This window comes from Bos taurus, chromosome 5 (assembly GCF_002263795.3).
Source record: "Bos taurus isolate L1 Dominette 01449 registration number 42190680 breed Hereford chromosome 5, ARS-UCD2.0, whole genome shotgun sequence".
NCBI lineage: Eukaryota > Metazoa > Chordata > Mammalia > Artiodactyla > Bovidae > Bos > Bos taurus.
Window position 1 is genome coordinate 95,215,679 of NC_037332.1, and position 23,470 is coordinate 95,239,148.

Consider the following 23,470-nt stretch of genomic DNA (forward strand, 5'->3'; position numbering starts at 1 on the left):
AAGAAGTCTACAGGGAGCTAGGTGATCCTGGAAAACTCCCAAGGGATGTTGGAGAATAATTAATTGTATGCCCCCATTATTAAAAATAAGATATGTAATGGGGGGTCCCAAACCCAAGTGGCTGTAGGAGCCATACACAGGAGTGCTTCACTCTTGAAATAAACTTGATGCGAAGCACTAGTAATAGCTTGCATGCTAGCAAAATGTGAGTAAACCGATGCTTTTTTAAAAAAAGAATACCACAGAAACCAAAGAAAGCGCATCTGTGTAATAGCTGACCTCGTGGCTGCTACTGTATCACATCTGGAAACTATCAGTGACTGTCTCTCTGTTTAAGTGTGCTGTCTTTATTTTCTTTTAGTAAAAATACTGTTGTGGGTTGCCATTCACTTCTCCAGGGGATCTTTCCTACCCAGGGATTGAGCCTGTGTCTCCTGCACTGCAGGCAGATTTGTTACCATCTGAGCTACCTGGAAAGCCCATTATTTCCTTTTAGTAACTATACATATATGGCGATCCCCTGGTGGCTCAGTCAGTAAAGAATTCACCTGCAATGCAGGAGGGGTTCAATCCCCTGAAGAAGGGAATGGCTACCCACTCCAGTATTCTTGGCTGGAGAATCCCATGGACAGAGGAGCCTGGTGGGCTACAGTCCACTACATTGCAAAAGGGTCAGACGTGACTTAGGGACTAAGCCACCACCACCAAACATATATATAGTAAATACATTTATATTTACTAAAAGAAACATGTTTTATATTACATAAAATTTGTAAGTATATATTTATTAAATATTTATATATATGTAGTGTTTTATATGGAGAAGGCAATGGCACCCCACTCCAGTACTCTTGCCTGGAAAACCCCATGGATGGAGGAGCCTGGTGGGCTGCAGTCCATGGGGTCGCTAAGAGTTGGACACGACTGAGTGACTTCACTTTCACGCATTGGAGAAGGAAATGGCAACCCACTCCAGTGTTCTTGCCTGGAGAATCCCAGGGACGGGGGAGCCTGGTGGGCTGCCATCTATGGGGTCGCACAGAGTCGGACACGACTGAAGCGACTTAGCAGCAGCAGCAGCAGCAGCAGTGTTTTATATGGGCTTCCCAGGTGGCTTAGTGATAAAGAATCTGCCTGCAATGCAAGAGACCTGGGTTTGATTTCTGGGTCAGGAAGATCCCCTGGACAAGGAAATGGCAACTCACGCCGGTATTCTTGCCTGGGAGAGCCCGTGGACAGAGGAGCCTGGTGGGCAGCAGTCCATGGCGTCACAAAGAGTCAGATATGACTGAGTGACTGAGCATGCACACAATGTTTTATATTACATTAAATATATAATTTTAAAATATTTACAAAGGCTTTCATAGTTTTATGCTGCATGTTCCATAAACTATTGAATCCTCGGCCTCTTACATTCTACTGAATTCACCCCACAAATATTTACTGAGCACTCCCTGAACCCTAGGCGCTGTTCTAGGTAGACCTTGAGGGTTTTCAGGACTATGACCCAGGCAGTTTTAGGGAAGGCATTCCATGTTTCCTCACCCAGATCCTGGCATTACCTAGTTAGCTTGGAAGGCAAGTGTGTATTCTGCCCCCATCACCAGCATTAGTGTGGTGGAGGGACTTAAAAGCGCGTCGGGGATCTCTGGGCTACTCAACCCCTTAAAGTCAAAGTCTCAATGCTGAACACACAGACTTGTGGACGGCCCCAGAGCATCTCCGAGTAGCCAGCGTTTCGCAGAAAGGAGACGTGTACAGCTACGGCATCATCGCCCAGGAGATCATCCAGCGAAGAGAAACCTTCTACACGCTCAGCTGTCGGGACCAGAAAGGTGAGGACCTTCTCTGGGAGCCAGCAGGAATTCTGTGACCACGTCTCAGTCCCCTTGTCAGCGAGAGCAGTGTCACTCCCGCGCTCCACACTGCACAGGGTGGTTGGAGGGATTCAGTGACGGTATGAATGTCAGAGGGCTCTGAAAAGCACAGGACAACACCCTACTGCCAGCCGCCACCACTCAGCAATACTGAGTTAAAGGGCTGGGCCTTAAAATTTCCTGCTTTCCCTCTGATTCCGTTAAGAGATATGCGTCTTTAACACCTGAACTAGATCACTAACAGGACCGCATACATCCTTGAGGTCTTACTAAGAGAGTATCTATAGTAGTTTTGTCACATGTCCTCTTGTGTGTATGTTGGGGGGTTTGTTGCTGTTGTTCAGTCGCTATCGTGTCTAACTCTGTGACCCCCGTGGACTGCAGCATGCCGAGCTCTCCCCATCCTCCACTGTCTCCCAGAGTTTGCTCAAGTTCATGTCCATTGAGTCCGTGATGCTATCCATCTCATGTGTATATGTATGTGTGTGTTGGGGGGTAGCATAGTTTATCAAATTCTAGAAAGTTGATTTGGAGATTATACTGACTCCCCATGGAATATTAAACTTGACTGTTCTTTTTTTAATTATTAAATTTTGATTTGGAGATTATACTGACTCCCCATGGAATATTAAACTTGACTATTCTTTTTTTAAACTTTGTATTTTGTATTGGAGTATAGCCGATTAACAACGTTGTGATAGTTTTAGGTGGACAGCGAAGTGACTAAGCCATCCACATACATGTATCCATTCTCTCCCAGACTCCCCTCCCATCCAGGCTGCCACATAACGTTGAGCAGAGTTCTCTGTGCTGTACAGTAGGTCCTTGTTAGGGGGAAATGTTTCATTCCATTTATCCAATTCTCGATTCACTGAGTACTTACTGTGCACCAGCTCTTACCAGTATGGAGGATGAAGATAGCTGAAGGGTGTAGGGAGGACAGGCTAGCATCTCGGTCAGAGGAAACCTCCCTAAGACAGTGGTCTTTGAGTTAAGTTTTAAAAGGTCTGTAGCTTTAATTGAAGTACTCCCTGGGTGTAAGAGGGCCTAAGCCCCCTACCCCTGGTGGCTCATCCATTCATTCACATCTGTTTGTTGAGTGCTAGCCTAGGCTCTGCCACACTCCTACCGGCTCCCCATCCAGGTCCGGGAACCCATTCAGTCTGAAGGCTGCTGCCTAAATTTCTTCACACTGCATTCTTTCTTGTAATTCGAATGGTTCTCGTCCCATCAGAGAAGATTTTCAGAGTGGAGAATTGCAATGGAGTGAAACCCTTCCGCCCCGATCTGTTCCTGGAAACAGCAGAGGAAAAAGAGCTGGAAGTGAGTATGTTTCCCACATGAGTTTCTTTGGGGTTGCAGCAGCAAAGGAACACAGACTCGGTGGATGAACACCAAGGAAATGTATCCACTTATAGTTCTGCAGGCCAAAAGTCTGAAATGAGTTGTCAGAGGCCATGCCTCCTCCAGAGGCTCTACAGGAGAATCCATTCCTCACTTCTCCCAGGAGCTTCTGGTGGCTCTTGACATGCCTTGGCTTGTGGCCACAACACTCTAATCTCTGCCTCCAGGCCACATTCTCCATTTCTGTCTAATCTCCTTCTACTTCTCTCCTATATGAGGATACATGTGACTGTTGCTCTCATTTAGTTGCTAAGTCGTGTCCAGTTCTTTGTGACCCCATGGACTGCAGGACTCCAGGCTTCCCTGTCCTTCACTACTGTCTCCCAAAGTTTGCTGAAACTCATTCATGGCCATTGAGTCAGTGATGCGATCTAACCATCTCATCCTCTGCCACGCTCTTCTCCTTTTGTCCTCAATCTGTCCCAGAATCAGAGTCTTTTCCGATGAGCCGGCTCTTCACATCAGGTGGCCAAAGTACTGAAGTTTCAGTCCAGGGACTTCCCTGGTGGTTCAGTGTTTAAGACTACGTACTTCCAATGCAGGAGGCATGGTTCAGTCCCTTCTCAGGGAACTAAGATACCACATACCATGTAGCCAAAAAGGTTTAAAAAAATAAAGTAAAATTGAATTTTTATTTTTTTAATTTAAATTTATTTTAATTGGAGGCTAATTACTTTCAATATTGTATTGGTTTTGCCATACATCAACATGAATCCACCACGGGTATACACGTGTTCCCCATCCTGAACCCCCCTCCCACCGCCCTCCCCGTACCATCCCTCTGGGTCATCCCAGTGCGCCAGCCCCAAGCATCCTGTATCCTGCATCGAACCTGGACTGGTGATTCATTTCTTATATGATATTATACATGTTTCAATGCCATTCTCCCAAATCATCCTCTCCCAGTGTCCAAAAGACTGTTCTATACATCTGTGTCTCTTTTGCTGTCACACATACAGGGTTATCGTTACCATCTTTCTAAATTACATATATATGCGTTAGTATACTGTATTGGTGTTTTTCTTACTGGCTTACTTCACTTTGTATAATAGGCTCCAGTTTCATCCACCTCATTAGAACTGATTCAAATGTATTCTTTTTAATGGTTGAATAATACTCCATTGTGTATATGTACCACAGCTTTCTTATCCATTCATCTGCTGATGGACATCTAGGTTGCTTCCATGTCCTGGCTATTATAAACAGTGCTGTGATGAACATTGGGGTACACGTGTCTCTTTCAGTTCTGGTTTCCTCAGTGTGTATGCCCAGCAGTGGGATTGCTGGGTCATAAGGCAGTTCTATTTCCAGTTTTCTAAGGAATCTTGGGTTTTTAAAAAAACTTTATTTAAAAGGATAATCCAGAATTATCTTCCCATTGCAAGATCCTTAATCACACCTGCAAAGACAGGTTTTTGCAGGTGTGATTAAAGACTTACTTTTTCCAAGTAAGGTAGCATTCACTGGTTCCAGGGGTTGGGACACATCCTTGGGAGCCATTATCAGCCTGTCATCCTCCCAACTCACAAAAGAGCTCCTCCAGCACACATCACGTTCTCAGTATTTAGGAGCTAGAAGAGCAGATGTCTGTGTGATACAGTTATTAGGCTTATAAAACTACCTCCTGATTATAAAGTAAATCTGTCAATATCTAGAAACAATAAAGAAATGTACATTCACTCTTTCTATCCTTCCTCCAAAGAAAATGGAGACGTTCTGTATTTGCTTGTTTTATAATCCCTCACAAAGGCCTTTAAGGCTTGTGGGGGAAAAAATTTCTAATTTTTTCTTTAGAATTTTATCTGAGCTTTTATAATCCAGCATATGGTAAGTAAATGTTAAATATTTATGGTTGTTAAAGAAAATTTTAAAAACTTTTGTTCCTTGCAGGATAAAGATAAAAACATTTTGTTTCAGTTTGCAAGTGACCTGCTAGATGAGGTTTATGGTCAGAGTCTACTGAGCATGAACGGGCCTTTTTTATTTCTTTCTGTTTTTTCAACATGAAAGGCAGGTTGTACCCCAAGGTGTTCTGAGCTACACCCACTCCTATCTTGCCTTCTCCTCATCCCTTCCCTTCCTGCTGCTTTTCTGGATCCTGGAATTCCTCTCCGCACATCAGCATCTCTCCTCTCAAACCCTCTTTTCTAGTCTGAGTATATCCTCATGTTTAAAACAGCTTTCACCAAAGCTGCCTCCTTGTCCATTGACTCGTGCGACTGGATGGTTCTGGAATTGGAAATGAGGAATTCGATTCCGTTTTCTAGTAGCTGGTTCCAATAGAATACAGGTCTGAAACTCCAAGACTTGGCCTAAAGAGCATGTGCTGTTGACCGAGGAGCCTGGTGGGCTACGGTCCATGGGATTGCAGAGTCGGACACGACTGAAGCAACTGGGCACGCATGCACGCTGTATCAGCTCCCTTGTCGGCGCTTATGTCCCTTCCTCTACGGCAGTCAGCCAGCGGATCTTTTTCCCAGGCAGAGTTACCACCTAGTGGTGAATACGGACAACTACAGTTCTATACCGTGGTCCTCTCCTTCCCCGGGGACTCTTCGGTAAAGCAAAAGAATGCAGACAGGGACTGCATCTAGTACCATTTGTGATCCTGTTTGTGTTCAGAGTGAAGAACAAACTTAAAGCAAATGGTCTTCAGCATGCTTTTTGATTCCACAAAAGTTGCAAACAAGCGGTATCAAATGAGATGACGGTTCCATGGGCTTCCTGTCCTTTCCCTCTTCCTCTGTACCCATCCCCCCCACACACACCCTCCCATCCCTCCCACACACACCCTCCCATCCCTCCCACACACACCCTCCCATCCCTCCCACACACACCCTCCCATCCCTCCCACACACACCCTCCCATCCCTCCCACACACACCCTCCCATCCCTCCCATCCTCCCACCTCCCATCCCCACCTCCCCACCCCCGCCACCCCCCTTCCTCGTTTCTCTTCACTGCAGCTGGGAAACTTACAAACGTACATACATTAATGTCTTCTGCCCATGTCATAAGACATGGGACATACTTGTGCTAAGAAAATTATTAATTTTTTAAATCTGAAATTCAAGTTTAGCTGGGTGTCCTGTTAAACTTTTTTTTTTTTTTTTTGCTATATCTGAGAACCCTAAAAGGTCCCTTCACAAACCAATTAATTCAGAAACTCCTGAAGTCCTAAGAAATTTTGTGAATGCTCCCCAGACAATCCCACGGTCAGGCACAGTTGAAAACTAATGTCATAGAGCTTCACTCTCATTTTAGAGTCGCCTCCTACTCACCAAGCCCAGCTATTTATCCCCGTCCCCAGCACAAACCCCGCAAATGTCTGTAAGGCGTTTTGTCTCTCCCATCCCACCTCCTCCAAATCAATATTGCCGTTTTTCCTTAGCCTAGTATGGAATGAAAGGGTGTGGCCAAGTAGTGTAGGCAATGATGACCGCAGGGAACTGGGCCATTTCATACTCGTGAGAGTTGAGATGTTTTAAAAATATTCCCTGCTTCAGTTGCTTACATCACGGAACAGAATAGTATAGGATACCACCCTCTAAGCTAATCCACCTCTTATTTACTTATTTGAAGTACAGCTGATCTGCAGTCTTGTGCCAATCTCTGCTGTACAACAAAGTGACTCATTTATACATTCTTTTTCATATTCTTTTCTATTATAGTTTATCCCAAGGGGATTGGCTATAGTTCCCTCTGCTATCTATATAAGACCTTGTTTTTATCTGTTTTAAAGGTAATAGTTTGCATCTACCAACCCCACACTCCCAGTCCTTCCCTCTCCCTGCTCCTTTGGCAACCACAGCTGTGTCCTCTAAGCCCGTGAGTCTTCCTCTTTCATAGATAGGTTCATTGTGTCATATTTTAGACTTCACATATGAGTGACACCATATGGCATTTGTCTTTTGCTGAGTTACTTCAGTTTGCTTTCTTCTTTCTTCCAGGTCTATCTACTTGTCAAAAGCTGCTGGGAGGAAGATCCAGAAAAGAGGCCAGATTTCAAGAAAATTGAGAATACGCTGGCCAAGATATTTGGGTATGGCGGACATTTTTACTTTTCCCCACTAACTTCAGTTTTTTCTAATAATAGTTGACATTCAGTGGTAGCTAAGTATGAGAATGCCTTTTCTAATGAAAAATCACAGACTATAATACCTGACTCCAAAAAATTAAAATGATATGGAGATGAACAGACCATTTTTTCGAGAAATAATCAATTTGAGAAGCTAAGTACTGTGTTCAAGGGCAAAACGAGCCTGATTAGAAAATAGATTCTGACTGATCATATCTGTTAAAAAAATATAGTTCCTGTACTCTTCTGCAGGTAATTAGGATTTAGAAGTCTAGGAGAATCCTGAGGATCTTAAAACCCCTGGATAATTCTTAACATCAGCAAGTTCCTTAGAGTTTTAAAAATCGTAAGATCATGAACTTTGGCTAAATCAGAATATAATTCAGGATCAAGAGAAAAGTAACATACAGTTACCCAGTAAGATTGAATTTTAGATTTCCCATGTTTGGAGGTAGATACCATGCAGAGTGAGAAAAATAGCTCTCAGAGATCCAGTTTCTAGGCTAGGATCTAATAATAGCTAGTTATGGTTACCAATTTTGTTGCTCGTAAAATTGGAATGAATTTTCTGTAGATGATTCCTGCAGTTCCTTCTAGCTCTTTCTGTAGTTTCGTTAAGTCGAGGACTCAGACACTTAGTGAGGCTAAATAAAGCCCAGGACTAAGATGGGGTGGAGTAGTGGTCCCAAACCCCCCACACCAGGCCACACAGCAGGAGGTGAGGCAGGGTTGGGGGGCAGCTAGCAAAGCTTCATCAGCCGTTCCTCCTTGCTCACGTTACCACCCAAGTTCTGCCTCCTTTCAAATCCGCAGCAGCATTCAATTCTCATAGAAGCGTGAACCCTAACCCTAAAGTCAGGGCAGAGTATCCTGAGATTGCCACAAAATAGAAATATGCTGCTAAGTTGCTTCAGTCGTGTCCAAGTCTGGGTGACCCCATAGACGGCAGCCCACCAGGCTCCCCCATCCCTGGGATTCTCCAGGCAAGAACACTGGAGTGGGTTGCCATTTCCTTCTCCAATGCATGAAAATGAAAAGTGAAAGTGAAGTTGTTCAGTCGTGCCCGACTCTTCGAGACCCCATGGATTGCAGCCCACCAGGCTCCTCGGTCCATGGGATTTTCCCATGGACAGAGGTGCCATTGCCTTCTCCGAAATAGAAATATAGTGCACAGTAAATGTACCGTTGTTGAATCATCTCGAAACCATACCCTCCCCCACCCCCACCCCCGCCCAGTCCATGGAAAAGTTATCTTCCATGAAACCAGTCCCTGGTGCCAAAAATGTTGGGGACCTCTGGGGTAGAGTGAAGATAATGAAAGTGTGGCCACTGATTGCTTGATCTAAACCAGCCAATGTGGGAAAAAAGCAGGAAATAATAAATGATTTCAATCTTGCCCTTTTTCATTCCTTCCCAATTCTATTACTAAGAGCAGATGAAACTGTATGTGTGACAGATGAAATGTGAGCTCATGAAGATAAAACTAGGCCCCTGGTATTTAGCCTTTAATGTGGTGGTTCTCTACTTGGCTGCACATTGAAATCACCTGGGGATTTTTGCAAGCTAGTGATGCTGAAGTCCTACCCGAGAGAGTCTGATGTAATTGATCTGGGTGCAGGGTGTCATCAGGAGTTTAAATAAGCTCCTCAGGTGATTAAAATACACAGCCAAGGTTGAGGAAACTGTTTTAATTGAATCAATTCATCATGAAATCAGATTATCCATCTTCATCCTTTCCACCTGCTCCCTCATTCTTTCTACCCAGCTAGATTTCTTTATGGTTTCTGGTGAGAATTTCCTGGGGACCTTTTTAAAAATTTCTCTTCTTCCCAAAGCTAGCAGTTTCCAGTTGTAACAGGTCTGTGATAGAACTCAGAAATGTATGATTTTTTTCTCTTTCTTTTTTATTTTTTTAAATTATGAAAGTACGATAACACATTTACAGGAGACTTGGAAAATACAGAACAAAGTTACATATAGTTCCACTATATAGTACAATTATTTTTTAAGCAGATAAATTAAGATTTTTAGTTGGAATTTCAATGTCAAACTCTCAAAAGTTAATAGAATGAACATACAGAAAAGTAGAAGGATATAGTAGACCTGAAAAGCACCATGAACCAATTCAATACAATTAAGATTTATACAATTTTCATACAACAGTAGGATACAAATTCTTTTCAGGTTCCCATAGACTATAAACTAGGAGTCTCTGGAACATATCCAGGGACATAAAACAAGGTGCAAACATTTCATGGTCTGCTGCTGCTGCTGATAAGTCGCTTCAGTCGTGTCTGACTCTGTGCGACCCCATAGACGGCAGCCCACCAGGCTCCTCTGTTCCTGGGATTCTCCAGGCAAGAACACTGGAGTGAGTTGCCATTTCCTTCTCCAATGCATGAAAGTGAAAAGTGAAAGTGAAGTCGCTCAGTCGTGTCCGACTCTTTGAGACCCTGTGAACTGCAGCCCACCAGGCTCCTCCATCCATGGGACTCTCTAGGCAAGAGTAGTGGAGTGGGGTGCCATTGCCTTCTCCTTTCATGATCTAATATTGAAATCATACAAAGTATGTTTTCTTATCATTGTGAAATTATGTTAGAAATCAATATCAAAAGATACTTGAAGATACCCACATATTTTCAAGTCCAAATGTGGCATTTACCAAGAGAGACATAGCCATCGAAAGCCTCAATAAAGTCAGAAAAATGAAAAAACACAGTGATTGCAGAGAAGAAATCATTTAAATGAGAAATTAAAATCAAAGATATTTTAAAAACCCCATGTATTTGGAAATTAAATGTCCACTTTTAAATGATGGGTGTTTCTAAGAAGGTATAACAAGGAAAATTGGAGAATACTTAGAATAAAAACAAGAGAGAATTTACCAGAATTTGTTGCATGCTGCTGAAGCTGCTCACTGCAGCTAAATACAATGTGAAATCTTGAATAAGGTATAAAAACAAATAATGGATACTAGCATAAAATTTTTTGAAATTTGAACAAAATCTATACATTAATTAATAATACTGTGGTGGTGGTGGTGCTTTAGTCGCTCAGCTGTCCCCAATTCCTGCAGCCCCATGGACTGTAGCCCTCCAGGCTCCTCTGTCCATGGGATTCTCCAGGCAAGAATACCAGAGTGGGTTGCCATTTCCTTCTCCAGGGGATCTTCCTGACCCAGGAATCAAACTTGGGTGTCCTGCATTGCAGGTTGATTCTTTTTTATTTTATTTTATTTTTAAATTTTACAATATTGTATTAGTTTTGCCAAATATCGAAATGAATCCGCCACAGGTATACCCGAGTTCCCCATCCTGAACCCTCCTCCCTCTTCCCTCCCCTACCCTCCCTCTGGGTCATCCCAGTGCACCAGCCCCAAGCATCCAGTACCGTGCATCGAACCTGGACTGGCGACTCGTTTCATACATGATATTATACATGTTTCAATGCTATTCTCCCAAATCTCCCCACCCTCTCCCTCTCCCACAGAGTCCATAAGACTGATCTATACATCGGTGTCTCTTTTGCAGTCTCGTAAGCAAACAAAAAAGTAAAAACATCACCTATTTTTCAACAGGTAATGACCAGTTTTCAAAAATTAAAAATGAGATGGTAATGTTTGCTGTTACATAAACTGGCTTTTTTCACTTAAATAATGTAAAGGAAGTATCTTTCTGTGTACTTTGCGATTTTAATTTGTATTTGATAGTCCATCATTTCATAATAATTTGATTACTTTTTGTTACACATTTAGGGTAATTTTTAAATGATTGTGAGGAATAACTGCTACTTTCTTTATAGTTCACTTTCAGCACATTCGTGATAGTTTCCTTTGAATAATTCTAAGTAGAATTGAGAGGCTGGTCCACATAAGCATTCTTAAGATTTATCACGCGTTTTGCCGTATTTCCGCCAGGAAGACTATAATGTATTTTTTCCTCCATCTTACATTGATTGCCATTGTGCTAACATTTGTTTTTCTTTGTTTTTAATGTCTTTTCTATTTCTTTGATCCTTCCTGAGATTAAATTTTTTTGCCATATTTGTTGGCCATTTTTATTCTTTATTTAATTACCTGTTCATAATGTATGCCTATTGCTTTAATAAATATTTATGTTTTCTTAATAATATGGAGAGCTCTTTATCTGTTTCTACCTACAGCCTTTTCCATGACCAAAAAAATGAAAGTTACATGGATACCTTAATCCGACGTCTACAGCTGTATTCCCGGAACCTGGAACATCTGGTGGAGGAAAGGACACAGCTGTACAAAGCAGAGAGGGACAGGGCTGACCAACTTAATTTCATGTTGCTCCCAAGGTAAGGGAGTCCTTCTACGGATGTGACTATACAGGACTCCAGGTTGTGTCTCAGCCCTTAAGGCGGAAAGCCAAAGCATATTTGTCTAGCATTGGTTTTCTCTGTACTTTTCTTACTTTATTTATTTTTATGTATTTATTTGGCTGTGCTGGATCTTAGTTGCAGCACAGGGGATCTTTATTTGCAGCATGTGAAATTTTAGTTAGGGCATGTGACATCTAGTTCCCAGAGCAGGGATCGAACCTGGGTCCCCTGCATTGGGAGTGCAGAGTCTTAGTTACTGGACTGCCAGGGAAGTCCCTTCTCTACATTTATATAGGATTGTTCCATTTTGCATTTTCTTTATCAGATCATTGTGTTTAAAGATGCATGTTCTTGCTAAGCTTTGTCCTGGTTTGCACTGTCTAAATTGCTAAAAGAAAGAGATTGTTTTCCAGTGCCATGGGAGGAGCATGGATGGCAGAGTTAGAGTCACCTATGTTCCAGCACCTGTTGGCCACTGTTACTGAGTCTGAGACCTTAGGCCAGTCACTGTCTCTCCTTCATATAAAAATGAAAATTAAAGCATTAATTTCTTTGCCATCTTCTTTCAGCCTCATAGTAGAGGCCCTATTACAAGAAATGATATAGATGAGCTTATTTGCAAAGCAGAAAGAGAGACAAAGATATAGAAAACAAATGTATGGACAGAGAGTGGGAAAGGGGTGGGTGGGAGAAATAGGGAGATTAGGATTGGCAGATTCACACTGTTGATACAATGATGTATAAAATAGATGCTGGGGCTTCCCTGGTGATTCAGACGGTAAAGAATCTGCCTGCAATGCAGGAGACCCAGGTTTGGTCCCTGCACTGGGAAGATCCCCTAGGGAGGGGAATTGCTACTGACTCCAGTATTCCTCCTTGTGAAATCCCATGGACAGAGGAGCTTGTTGGGCTGCAGTCCACTGTGTCACAGAAGAGTTGGACACAACTTAACGACTAACATGTACTCACACACATAAAATAGGTAACTACTGAGAATCGACTGAATAGCACAGGGAACTCTATTTACTGCTCTGTGGTGACCTAAACTGGAAGGAAGTCCAAAGTGGAGGGGATATACATATATGTACAGCTGATTCACTTTGCTATACAGTAGAAGCTAACACATTATATTTATTAATAAAGCAACTATGCTCCCGTAAAAATTAATTAAAAATAAAATAAGAGCCATCTTTAGTGGAGGAAGGCTTCCCTGGTGGCTCAGATGGTAAAGAATCCACCTGCAATGTGGGAGACCGGATTCAATCCCTGGGTGGGGAAGATCCCCTAGAGGAGGAAATGGCAACCCACTCCAGTATTCTTGCCTGGAAAACTCCATGGACAGAGGAGCCTGGCAGGCTGCAGTCCATGGGGTCGCGTAGAGTCAGACACGACTGAACAACTGAACACTCACCTTTATTAGAGTTATAATCAGGTATTAAATTAATACTGAACCTCCTATTCATCTGAGGCCACATACATGTGCTCTGTGTGTGTGCTATGTTCCTAGACTTGGTATTTGCAAGCTGTCTTTGGTTTCTCGCCACACAACTCACTGGAAATCCTCAGTTCTAGAATTCCTGGTGAACAGTTAGTACTGTCTCAAAGATTTCCGTAGAGGAAGAAGGAATTTACTGAAATTGAAGGCCCTGTTTTTTCCTTCCTCATCCAGGCTGGTGGTCAAGTCTCTGAAGGAGAAAGGCTTCGTGGAGCCTGAGCTCTACGAGGAAGTCACTGTCTACTTCAGTGACATTGTCGGGTTCACTACCATCTGTAAGTACAGTACCCCCATGGAAGTGGTGGACATGCTCAATGACATCTACAAGAACTTTGACCACATTCTGGACCACCACGACGTGTACAAGGTAACCGCTCCACCTAACTGGCTGAATGATGGTTTGGCCCAGGTCAGCAGAGCCAGAATTGGCTGTTTCTGTTACTACAGTTCTCCTTCGCTGCCCCTACCACCTCTGCCTCAGGATGCTTCCAGGATTGTCATGGATCCCCAAATCCCCAGGTGCTCAAGTCCTTGGTGTAAAATAATACAGTATTTGTATAGAACCTACATACCCTTGTACTCTTAAATCATTTCTAGATTACTTATATACCTAATACAATGTAAAGGCTAAGTAAAATAGTTGCTGGAGTTGTGGCAAATTCAAGTTTTACTTTTTGGAACTTTCGACAGTTTTGTTTAAATATTTTTGAATCATGGTTCATTGAATCCACAGTGTGGAACCTATAGATTCAGAGAGCTGACTTTACTCAGTTCTTTTCCTTTGTCATTTAAGAGTTAGTAAATTAGTGGTTGAGTCTGAGCAACAAGTGAAGTGGGAGAGTAAGAGTGGTCAGAAGTTGAAATTCTCACCCTGTGTAGATCAGAAAGTCTTACTAACAAGAGTTCCGGTCGAATAGAAAGTGATTATGCATTTTAGAGATATTGAGAAAGAAGAAATTAACTAACCAACACATTTGAACCATGCATATGATTATGAAAATGAAATTAAAAGGGAGAATATCAAAGAATAATGTTAATATAAGTCTACTTCCTATTACAAGAAAAGTGTTCAGAAGCATCCGGTACAAGAATGTGTATTATGTCTTTAGTGAAGTGAAAACAAAAATCGCTCAGTCATATCCCACTCTTTGCAACCCTGTGGACTGTAGTCCTGGAGAAGGCAATGGCACCCCACTCCAGTACTCTTGCCTGGAAGATCCCATGGACGGAGGAGCTTGGTGGGCTGCCGTCTATGGGGTTGCACAGAGTCGGACACGACTGAGCGACTTCACTTTCACTTTTCACTTTCCTGCATTGGAGAAGGAAATGGCAACCCACTCCAGTGTTCTTGCCTGGAGAATCCCAGGGACGGGGGAGCCTGGTGGGCTGCTGTCTATGGGATCGCACAGAGTCGGACATGACTGAAGTGACTTAGCAGCAACAGCAGCAGGACTGTAATCCACCAGCCTCCTCTGTCCATGGGACTCTCCAGGCTAGAATACTGGAGTGGCTTTCCATGCCCTTCTCCAGGAGATCTTCCCAACCCAGGGGTCAAACCCAGGTCTTCTGCCTTGCAGGCAGATTTTTTACCACCTGAGCCACCAGGGAAGCCCCTTTATGTCTAGAGGAACCTACAATTATTTTTTTATCAAATGGTTTTTGAAAAGTAAAGTGCTAAACATGACTTTTCTGGTAATTAGAGATGGTTTCCTAAAATTCCATAAAGCCATTCAGATTGTTTCAACACTATAGAATTGTCACCATATCTGCATGACTTACATTATTATAAAGTACTTCACTCAGTTAAAATCCTTTACAGTTGTTTTATCAACTTTTTAACTAGGCTATGGCTTTCTAGGTGGCGAAGTGGTAAAGAATCTGCCTGCCCATGCAGGAGACGCAGGTGATGCGGGTTTGATCCCTGGGTCGGGAAGATCCTCTAGAGAAGGAAATGACAATCTGCTCCCGTATTCTTACTTGGAAATTTCATGGAAAATTTCAACCACACAGCCTGGCAGGCTACAGTCCATAGGGTCACAGAGAATTGGACATGGCTGAGCATGCACACACCACATCCTAACTAAGCTATAAAAACCCTGAAGAAATTAGCATAGTACTGGTCTTGAACTAGTCTCAGCATAAGTGTGCAGGGCTATGCACATATGAGTTCTCGAACATTTCTGAATTTGATGTGCAATGAACTGCTTCTGTTTACTTTCTGGTGCCTTTAGAAGGGACAGATTCACTGATGAGAAACTACTTCCACAGGTGGAAACCATTGGTGATGCCTACATGGTGGCCAGCGGTTTGCCTAAGAGAAACGGCAACCGGCATGCAATAGACATTGCCAAGATGGCCTTGGACCTCCTCAGCTTCGTGGGGACCTTTGAGCTGGAGCATCTTCCTGGCCTCCCAATATGGATTCGGATTGGAATTCACTCTGGTACGCAGCTGAGCACTGTAGCAGTCGGGAACCGTGTGTCCCTCTGCACACCAACTAAATTAGAAAGGTTGAAGGATCCTCAGACGAGATCAGTTTTCACATGAGGCTTACTCTTGAATCCGCCTGCCAAATACGAGGTCCAGTTACACATCCTGACATAATTAGACCTAAATAAGTGTCTGGAGAGTTCTAGGAAACAACAGTCACGACAGCACTCATGGAATGATAAACACCAACCACAAACTGAAATAACAAGCTCCAGACCTCCTATTTAAGTCACCCTATTCCCTGGTGGCTCAGATGGTAAAGAATCCGCCTGCAATGCAGGAGACTTGCCTTCCATCCCTGAGTTGGGAAGATCCCCTGGAGGAGGGCATGGCAACCCACTCCAGTATGCTTGCCTGGAGAATCCCCATGGACAGAGGAGCCTGGCAGGCTACATTCTATGTGGTAGCAAAGCTGCTGCTGCTGCTAAGTCACTTCAGCCGTGTCCGACTCTGTGCAACCTCATAGACGGCAGCTCATCAGGCTCCGCCGTCCCTGGGATTCTCCAGGCAAGAACACTGGAGCGGGTTGCCATTTCCTTCTCCAAAGTTGGACGCAAATGAGCGACTAAGCACAGCGCAGCACGTTTACTATTTATCTCTTCCCCATTCCCTCCCTCTCCCCATCTCTGACTTCTGTAAATTTTTTTTCAATAAAATATTACAGTATTTTAAATGGATTTTATTATCTTTCTGATGTGATTGAGAAGTTTTAGAGACTTTTTTAAAAAAATTGGAGTGTAGCTGATTTACAATATTGTGTTAGTTTCTGGTGTACAGCAGAGTGATTTGGTTATACATATATATAAAATAGCTTGCATCTGCTAATCTCAAACTCCCAATCACTCCCTCCCTTACCCCCTGGTAACCACAAGTCTTTTCTCTATGTCTGTGAATATGTTTTGTAGATAAGTTTATCTGTGTCATATTTTAGCTTCCTCAGAGATCTAATCAAGTAGCTGCTGCTGCTTCTGTTTGTTTCTGTTTTGTATTTTTGCATTGAGTCTAACAGGGAAGATTCATTACTCAGTATTTTTTTTTCAAGTGTACATAAGCAATGTACAACTTAATGTTCTATTTTTTCAGTGTCTGTAAACACAGTGTTCAAAGGACAAATCTATAAAGAAACTCATATAGATCAAAACCTGATAAACAAACCAGAAAATCAGTAGTTGCCTCTACACAAAACCTGGTTTTGCAGTTTCTGAGTTAATCTTTAACTTCTACAAATTTTAACTCCTTGCATTCAGTCTTTCCACACAAATACTTGCTTGAGCAGCCCTTCTTCCCGATCTAATATGTCCCTGTGCATCATCTGGCCTTGGCTTTTGTTCTGCCTTTTGGGGTATCCTTGTGTTGTAGGCTCCCCTTTCCTGCTGTATTCACGTGGTACATGAAAAGCACAGGGAATAAGATTCCAAGTCCTTGTCATCTGGGTCTTCCATCATCAGGCCACAAATCCCTAAAATGCTGCGCTGTGCCATGCTTAGTCACTCAGTCATGTGGGACTCTTTGCAACCTCATGGACTGCAGTTTGCCAGAGTCCTCTGTCCATGGGGATTCTCCGGGCAAGAGTACTAGAGGGGTTGCCATACCCTTCTCCAGGGGATCGTCCCAACCCAGGGTCAAACCCAGGTCTCCCACATTGCAGGCAGATTCTTTGCTGTCTGAGCCACCAGCGAAGCCCAAGAATAGTGGAGAGGGTAGCCTATCCCTTCTTCAGGGGTTCTTCTCGACCCAGAAATCAAACTGGGGGTCTCCTGCATTGCAGGCGGATTCTTTACCAGCTGAGCTACCAAGGAAGCCCAAAAATAAAACAGACGGGCCATTGAGCCTTCAAGTGCACTATGCCCACCAATGGTTCCGAGCTCTGGGCTGTGTGGCTGGCACAGCAAGGTGGTGGTGAGATGGTCTCCATTCTTCTTGAGAGCCTTCTGTGTAATGTATTAAGGAACATTTTTCACCTTTGCATGCTGATCTCAATATGTCTTCTTGTTTCTCGAAAATGTGCTTTTCTATGCTAGAGCAAAACACTTCCTGAAAGTGTGATTTGGATAATGATGCTATCCCCTAACAAATACATTCAGTTAGAGCCAAGGTCACAGCTCACATTTTACCCCTTAAACCACTTCTCCCATCTAATGAGGCATTGAGCGTTGTGATCTTGAGAAGAGGCTCACCCACCTTAACACCACTCTATGACTTCCGTGGCCTCCACCTTCTTGCTTTCTGTCCCTTACAGGTCCCTGCGCTGCTGGAGTCGTGGGGATCAAGATGCCTCGTTATTGCCTGTTCGGAGATACAGTCAACACAGCCTCTCGGATGGAATCCACTGGCCTCCGTAAGAAAGGAGAGGACTTTTCGTAGAGGACAAAGATTCTGTCTCCCAACCAAGGGGAACTGTAGGATAAAAATGCATAATACTGCCAGTGAGGTGAAGCATGACTCTTCACATTGACTGACTGTGAGCCTGGGTCAGTCCAGTCCTTGCTACATATTGCCATTTACTGATCATAATTTTTTTCTTCCTTTATGGCTCAGTTTGACTGTTCTTATTAGTCTGGGTTCGTTTGCAGTGCATTCAGGCATGTTCTACCCAGAATACTCTTAGATCCATGTAAAAGAGAAAGTGTTAGCTGCTTATTCCAACTCTTTGCAACCCCACGGACTATAGCCCACCAGGCTCCTTGGTCCATGGAATTCTCCAGGCAAGAATACTGGAGTGGGTTGCCATTTACATGGAGACCCCAAACCAAATTTCAGCTTTTTAGCTCAGCACCACAAAGTAAAATCCAAACCCAGGCCCTGGGGCTCCCCTCTCTGAGCTGGAATGAGAAGCTCCAGGGCTTAATCTAGAGAGCCTCCTTACTCAGGACCCTGAAAACCAGCACCAGACCCTCTCCCCGTGTCTGGTAATAGTTCTCATCTCACTGATGCTATTCTAAAGTTTTTTTTTTTTTTTTTAATGACAATATCTAAGCTGTCAAGAGCACCCATAATAAATATTCTGGCTCAAGGGGAAACAAACGGGGCCCTATGATAGCATTCAAAACGGACACGGTTTTCATTGATCTATTTTGCATTTCCAGCTTTGAGAATCCATGTCAGCGGCTCCACCATAGCCATCCTGAAGAGGACGGAGTGCCAGTTTCTCTATGAAGTAAGAGGAGAAACCTACTTAAAGGTAAGGAACCCATCGAGATTAATAGTGCCACCTAATAGCGCCACCGGGTGGCGCTAGTGGTAAAGAACCTGCCTGCCAATGCATGGGACATAAGAGACGTGGGTTCGATTCCTGGGTTGGGAAGATCCCCTGGAGGAGGGCATGGCAACCCACTCCAGTATTCTTGCCTGGAAAATCCCATGGACAGAGGACTCTGGCGGGCTACAGTTCACAGGATTGCAAAGAGTTGGACATGACTTAGCAGTTAAGCACAGACGCCCCACCAGACCTGCTGAGTCCAACTGTCTCTGGGTATAGATCAGAGATCTGTATTTAAATCAAGTGACTGTGATGCATAGAGAAGAGTGGGAGTTCCTGTTATAGACACGCCTTGCCATCCCACACATTTAGAGCAACTGCCTTTCGGAGCCACCAGGTGGCCCCCAGGCTGTCTGTTGAAGGTGACCAAACTCACAACTGATATGAAGCCAGTGATCGGCTAAGACCATCTGTCCCCACCAGCCATAGCAGCACTGGCCCTTACACTGATGGCAACTTGAAAGAGCCTCCTATAGGTAGTTGTGTCCGAACAACACGCTGGCTATTTTAATTCTCTGTGAACACATTCTCTGCAGTGTTCCCCCCAAAACAGAAGTGGTGTGTGGATTATTACAGTGCAAGTGGTTAGGCGTATGGGCTCAGTGGTGTCTGGCTCTGCAACCCCATGACTGTAACCCGCCGGGTTCCTCTGTCCGTGGGGTTTTCTAGTCAAGAATACTGGAGTGGGTTGCCATTTCCTACTTCTGGGGATTGAACCCTGGGATTGAACTCAAGCCTCTTGCATATCCTCCATTGGCAAGCAGGTTCTTTACCATTGGCGCCACTTGGGAAGTTCAAATATTTCAGTCCAAACACAGCCCCAAATCACTAATTTTTTTTGAATGAGTGGTTTTTAAAAATATAACTATCCAGTCTGCTTTTCAAACACAACCTACAGCCAAAAACTGAATTTCCTGTTGCTGCCATTTATTTTACAGCCTGCAGATGTACCCAGCAAATGTCAGTTCGTGAGTGTTTATTATGAGGCACGTATGTTTGTAATTTACACACTTCAGGTGGGGAAACTGTGGCAAAAGTTTCGTGGCAAAAACAGCCAGAATAAAATGTGACATTTCCAGCTGTGAAACCAGTTGGATTCATTGGAGTAGCAGGATCATAAATGAATTTTCTTCCTTCTTCATTTAGAGTTTTTGTGCTGTTGCTAAGGTGATATTTGGAAATGTCTTCTGGGGAATAAAAGAAAATTCTAGTTTGAAAAAAAAAAAAGTCTGGTGGATGAGATACTTTTTTGAAGATGCTTAGAAATAGAGATTGGTCTGGAGATAACACAGATGATACCAGGAACAGGTGCTGTATTGAAATATAGGCTCTGATGACAAACTCAGAGGGGAAACGTCTCTTGGAAGCTGATACTTGTCAGAACGGTGGGTTAGAGCCGACTGCCTCGTTGGCCTCCATGGTCCACACCTTTCTTGTCTCTCTAGGGGAGAGGAACTGAGACCACCTACTGGCTGACCGGGGTGAAGGACCAGGAGTACAACCTGCCGACCCCTCCAACCGCGTAAGCTGCTGGCTGGGCGGGGAGGAGCCGGGAAGTGGAGGTCTTGGCTTTGTATCTTATACTGTGTGCAGGCGGTTTAACTGTTGGCGAGGGCTTTGCCAGTGGCAATGAGGCATTGAATCCAAGGTGAGAGACAACACACATTGAAAGGCTTGGAAACCCTCTTCTCTGGCTGCTGGAGTGTTTCAGGCTCGCTCGGGAGACCAGAGGAAAGTTTAGGGCTCACCCCCTGCACATGTGGTCAAGAGTAGAGCACCCTAGGGACAAGAGACCAGTGCATTTCCACCCCTGCTCTCAGCTCTCTGCTGAGTCACCTGATGAAACAGGAACTCCCAGCACCAGGACTGTGGTTTGGGATCTCCACACGGAGTGTGTTCTACCTGATATGAGTAAAACAGGCTGCAGGTCTAATTAACCGGTTTCAGTTTCCCTAAAGGTGACTCAAATGGTCTTCCAGTTGCATTTGGGCCACTGCAGTGAGTCATGTGGCCATTGGAATGGCTTTTGCTGTGAGAAACCTGGAGAAACCCTGTCGTGCAGACACCTGGATGCGGGACCCAGACAGATGGCAACACCATAGAGATGCCAAAACAATGCAGACCATCCGTATGGCATGGGGGGACCTGGCCCCTTACTAAGAGCACCCCAGGTCCATTCTAATCTCTTAAAACCCTCCACTCATTCAGAGCCCTCCCCAGACAAGACTCACATTCCTAGGAAAGTGTGGGACCACGTTTCAGAGTTTTGTGGAGACTGGTGACTCAGATGGTAAAGAATCTGCCTGCAATGCAGGAGACCCAGGTTTGATCCCTGGGTCAGAAAGCGCCCCTGGAGAAGGGAATGGCAATCCACTCCAGTATTCTTGCCTGGAGAATTCCAGGGACAGAGCACCCTGGCAGGCTACAGTCCATGGGGTTGCAAAGAGTAGAACACAACTCTCCAAGTGTTAGTAGAGCGACTGACACTTCAGTGGCCTTCCCAGGTGGCACTGCCTGCCAATGCAGGAGACATAAGAGATGCGGGTTCGATCCCTGGTCAGGAAGATCCCCTGGAGTAGGAAATGGCTATCCACTCCAGTATTCTTGCCTGGAGAACCCCATGGACAGAGGAGTCTGGCAGGCTACTGTCCATGGGGTCGCAAAGAGTCGGACACGACTGAAGCTACGTAGCACACACACTAGGGCTTAGCACCCTCTTGGCTTCTGTTCCTCTCGCTCCAGTGGTATGTGTAAACCTAACCTCACCTCTGAATTCCACATTGTGGTGTCTCACTTGGAAATTGAAATATAATTTCCTGCTTGAAGTATATTCTGCTTTCCCTACAACTACACAGAGCAAGGGTGACAGTTCTTTAGGCTCATTGGTGGATTGGTGGAAGCCAAGGGTCGTTCTGTGTTCTCTGGACTTCCTGCGTGCAGCACAGAGTAGGCATTCAACAAGATATCAGTGAATGAAACAGGCGGTTCTGGAGCTGAGGGCTAGTCTATTTGAATGGCTGAGAAGTTCCCTTTTCCCTCCATACTCTGTCTCTCCAGGGAGAATCAACAGCGCTTGCAAGCTGAGTTTGCTGACATGATCGCCAGCTCTTTACAGAAAAGACAGGCCTTGGGGATAAGGAACCGAAAACCAACCCGGGTGGCCAGCTACAAGAAGGGCACCCTGGAGTATTTGCAGCTGAACACCACAGACAATGAGAGCACCCATTTTTAAACCTCGGTAAGAGCTAAGGACTCAGGCAAGACTAAGTCCGGCCACACCTGGGGCAATGACCACAAGTGTCCCGAAGCTTCCGCTTCTCTGAGACCTCAGTAAAGCAGAAGAAGACTTAGATGCAGTCTCCAATAGCCTCGGCTTCCCTGTCTGGGACATAGGCTTGCTTCCGTGAATCATGTACGCTCTCAGTGCAATAATTACCTTCTACTCTGCAGCCTGATCTCAATAGCTGCTCCAGGAAACTTCAACCTGGGAAAGAAGAGAAATGAATATGCACTATCTCAGAGCTGGAGAGATTTTGTTCTTATTTCACCTGTTTCAGCTTTGTTTACTGGCTCTTTTTCTTTCTGTATTCATGATAACATTTTTTTTAATTGTCCCAATGATATTTTCAGTATTTTATCTCCATTAAATTATATTTAACTCCTAATTTTGGCAGACAATATGCTGTATATGAGGCAGGAATAAAAGTTAAACATTTCCTGGATCTGTGGATGTGTTTCTCTCTCTTGCACCCATTTTCCTGGAATGCACCAGCCATTGACTTGTGCTGGTTGAAAAACTGACTTAATACCCCTGCACTGAAGAAGGGCAAAGCTAGCATTATTGCTCAGAGGTCCAAACCTTGACATTCAGCATCACCTGTGTGCATGGGGGGATTTTGTGTCTAGTTCTCTACCATAGGGGCTCTTCAGGTGCTAAATTCACATCCTGTCTATCTGTAAAGACACCTTACTCCAGACTCTGCAAATATCCCCCCTCACATCCAGCAGTTATCTCGTTCCCCTTTTAATGGCAGCCAAGCATGATTCATTCGCTTGAAATCTCTGGAAAAGGACAGAGCCAGGTTGAGTAGACTAATATCAGCACAGACAAGAACGGGCATCTCACAACCCGGCATTGACCTTCACAACTAAAACAATTGCTCCAACCAGAGTATGCCTCCCCAGGCCTCTGCCACGAAAACCACTCTAGAGGTTAAGAAGTAGGTTACATCTTCTCCGTCACCTAGAAAAGCAGACTCTCAAACAATAATAAATGATCTTCTGGTGTACAGGCTGAGCACTTAATGTGCAGCAAGAATCTTTCTTGGTGCCTGGAGCTTTATGATCTGTTTGTGCCTCTGCGTCCAGCACAAGGAGACTTGACACTCAGGGATGAGGTTGTGATGTGGATGTTGTTGGTCATTCATTCAGGAAACGTATTTGAGCTGCTCTTCTTATTCCAGGAGCTGGGCTTAGTGTACATGGCATAGGTATGGTCTCTACCAAGCCTTGAATTTTACAGG

At 44.2% G+C, this 23,470-nt stretch overlaps 1 protein-coding gene across 8 annotated transcripts in view; it reads left to right on the forward strand.

The window, feature by feature from the left end:
* The window catches only part of GUCY2C (guanylate cyclase 2C), a 101,077-nt gene extending 78,408 nt beyond the window's left edge, over nt 1–22,669 (forward strand). For 6 of the 8 annotated variants that reach the window (XM_059886118.1, XM_059886120.1, XM_059886116.1 and 3 more), the window contains 10 exons: nt 1,698–1,835; nt 3,112–3,200; nt 7,232–7,323; nt 11,521–11,679; nt 13,373–13,565; nt 15,467–15,641; nt 17,928–18,026; nt 18,775–18,869; nt 20,393–20,469; nt 22,005–22,669. In XM_059886118.1, the coding sequence (XP_059742101.1) occupies nt 1,698–1,835; nt 3,112–3,200; nt 7,232–7,323; nt 11,521–11,679; nt 13,373–13,565; nt 15,467–15,641; nt 17,928–18,026; nt 18,775–18,869; nt 20,393–20,469; nt 22,005–22,179 (1,292 nt within the window). In that variant the 3' untranslated portion in view covers nt 22,180–22,669. 8 annotated transcript variants of the gene reach the window in all.
* The last annotated feature ends 801 nt before the right edge of the window (nt 22,670–23,470 follow it).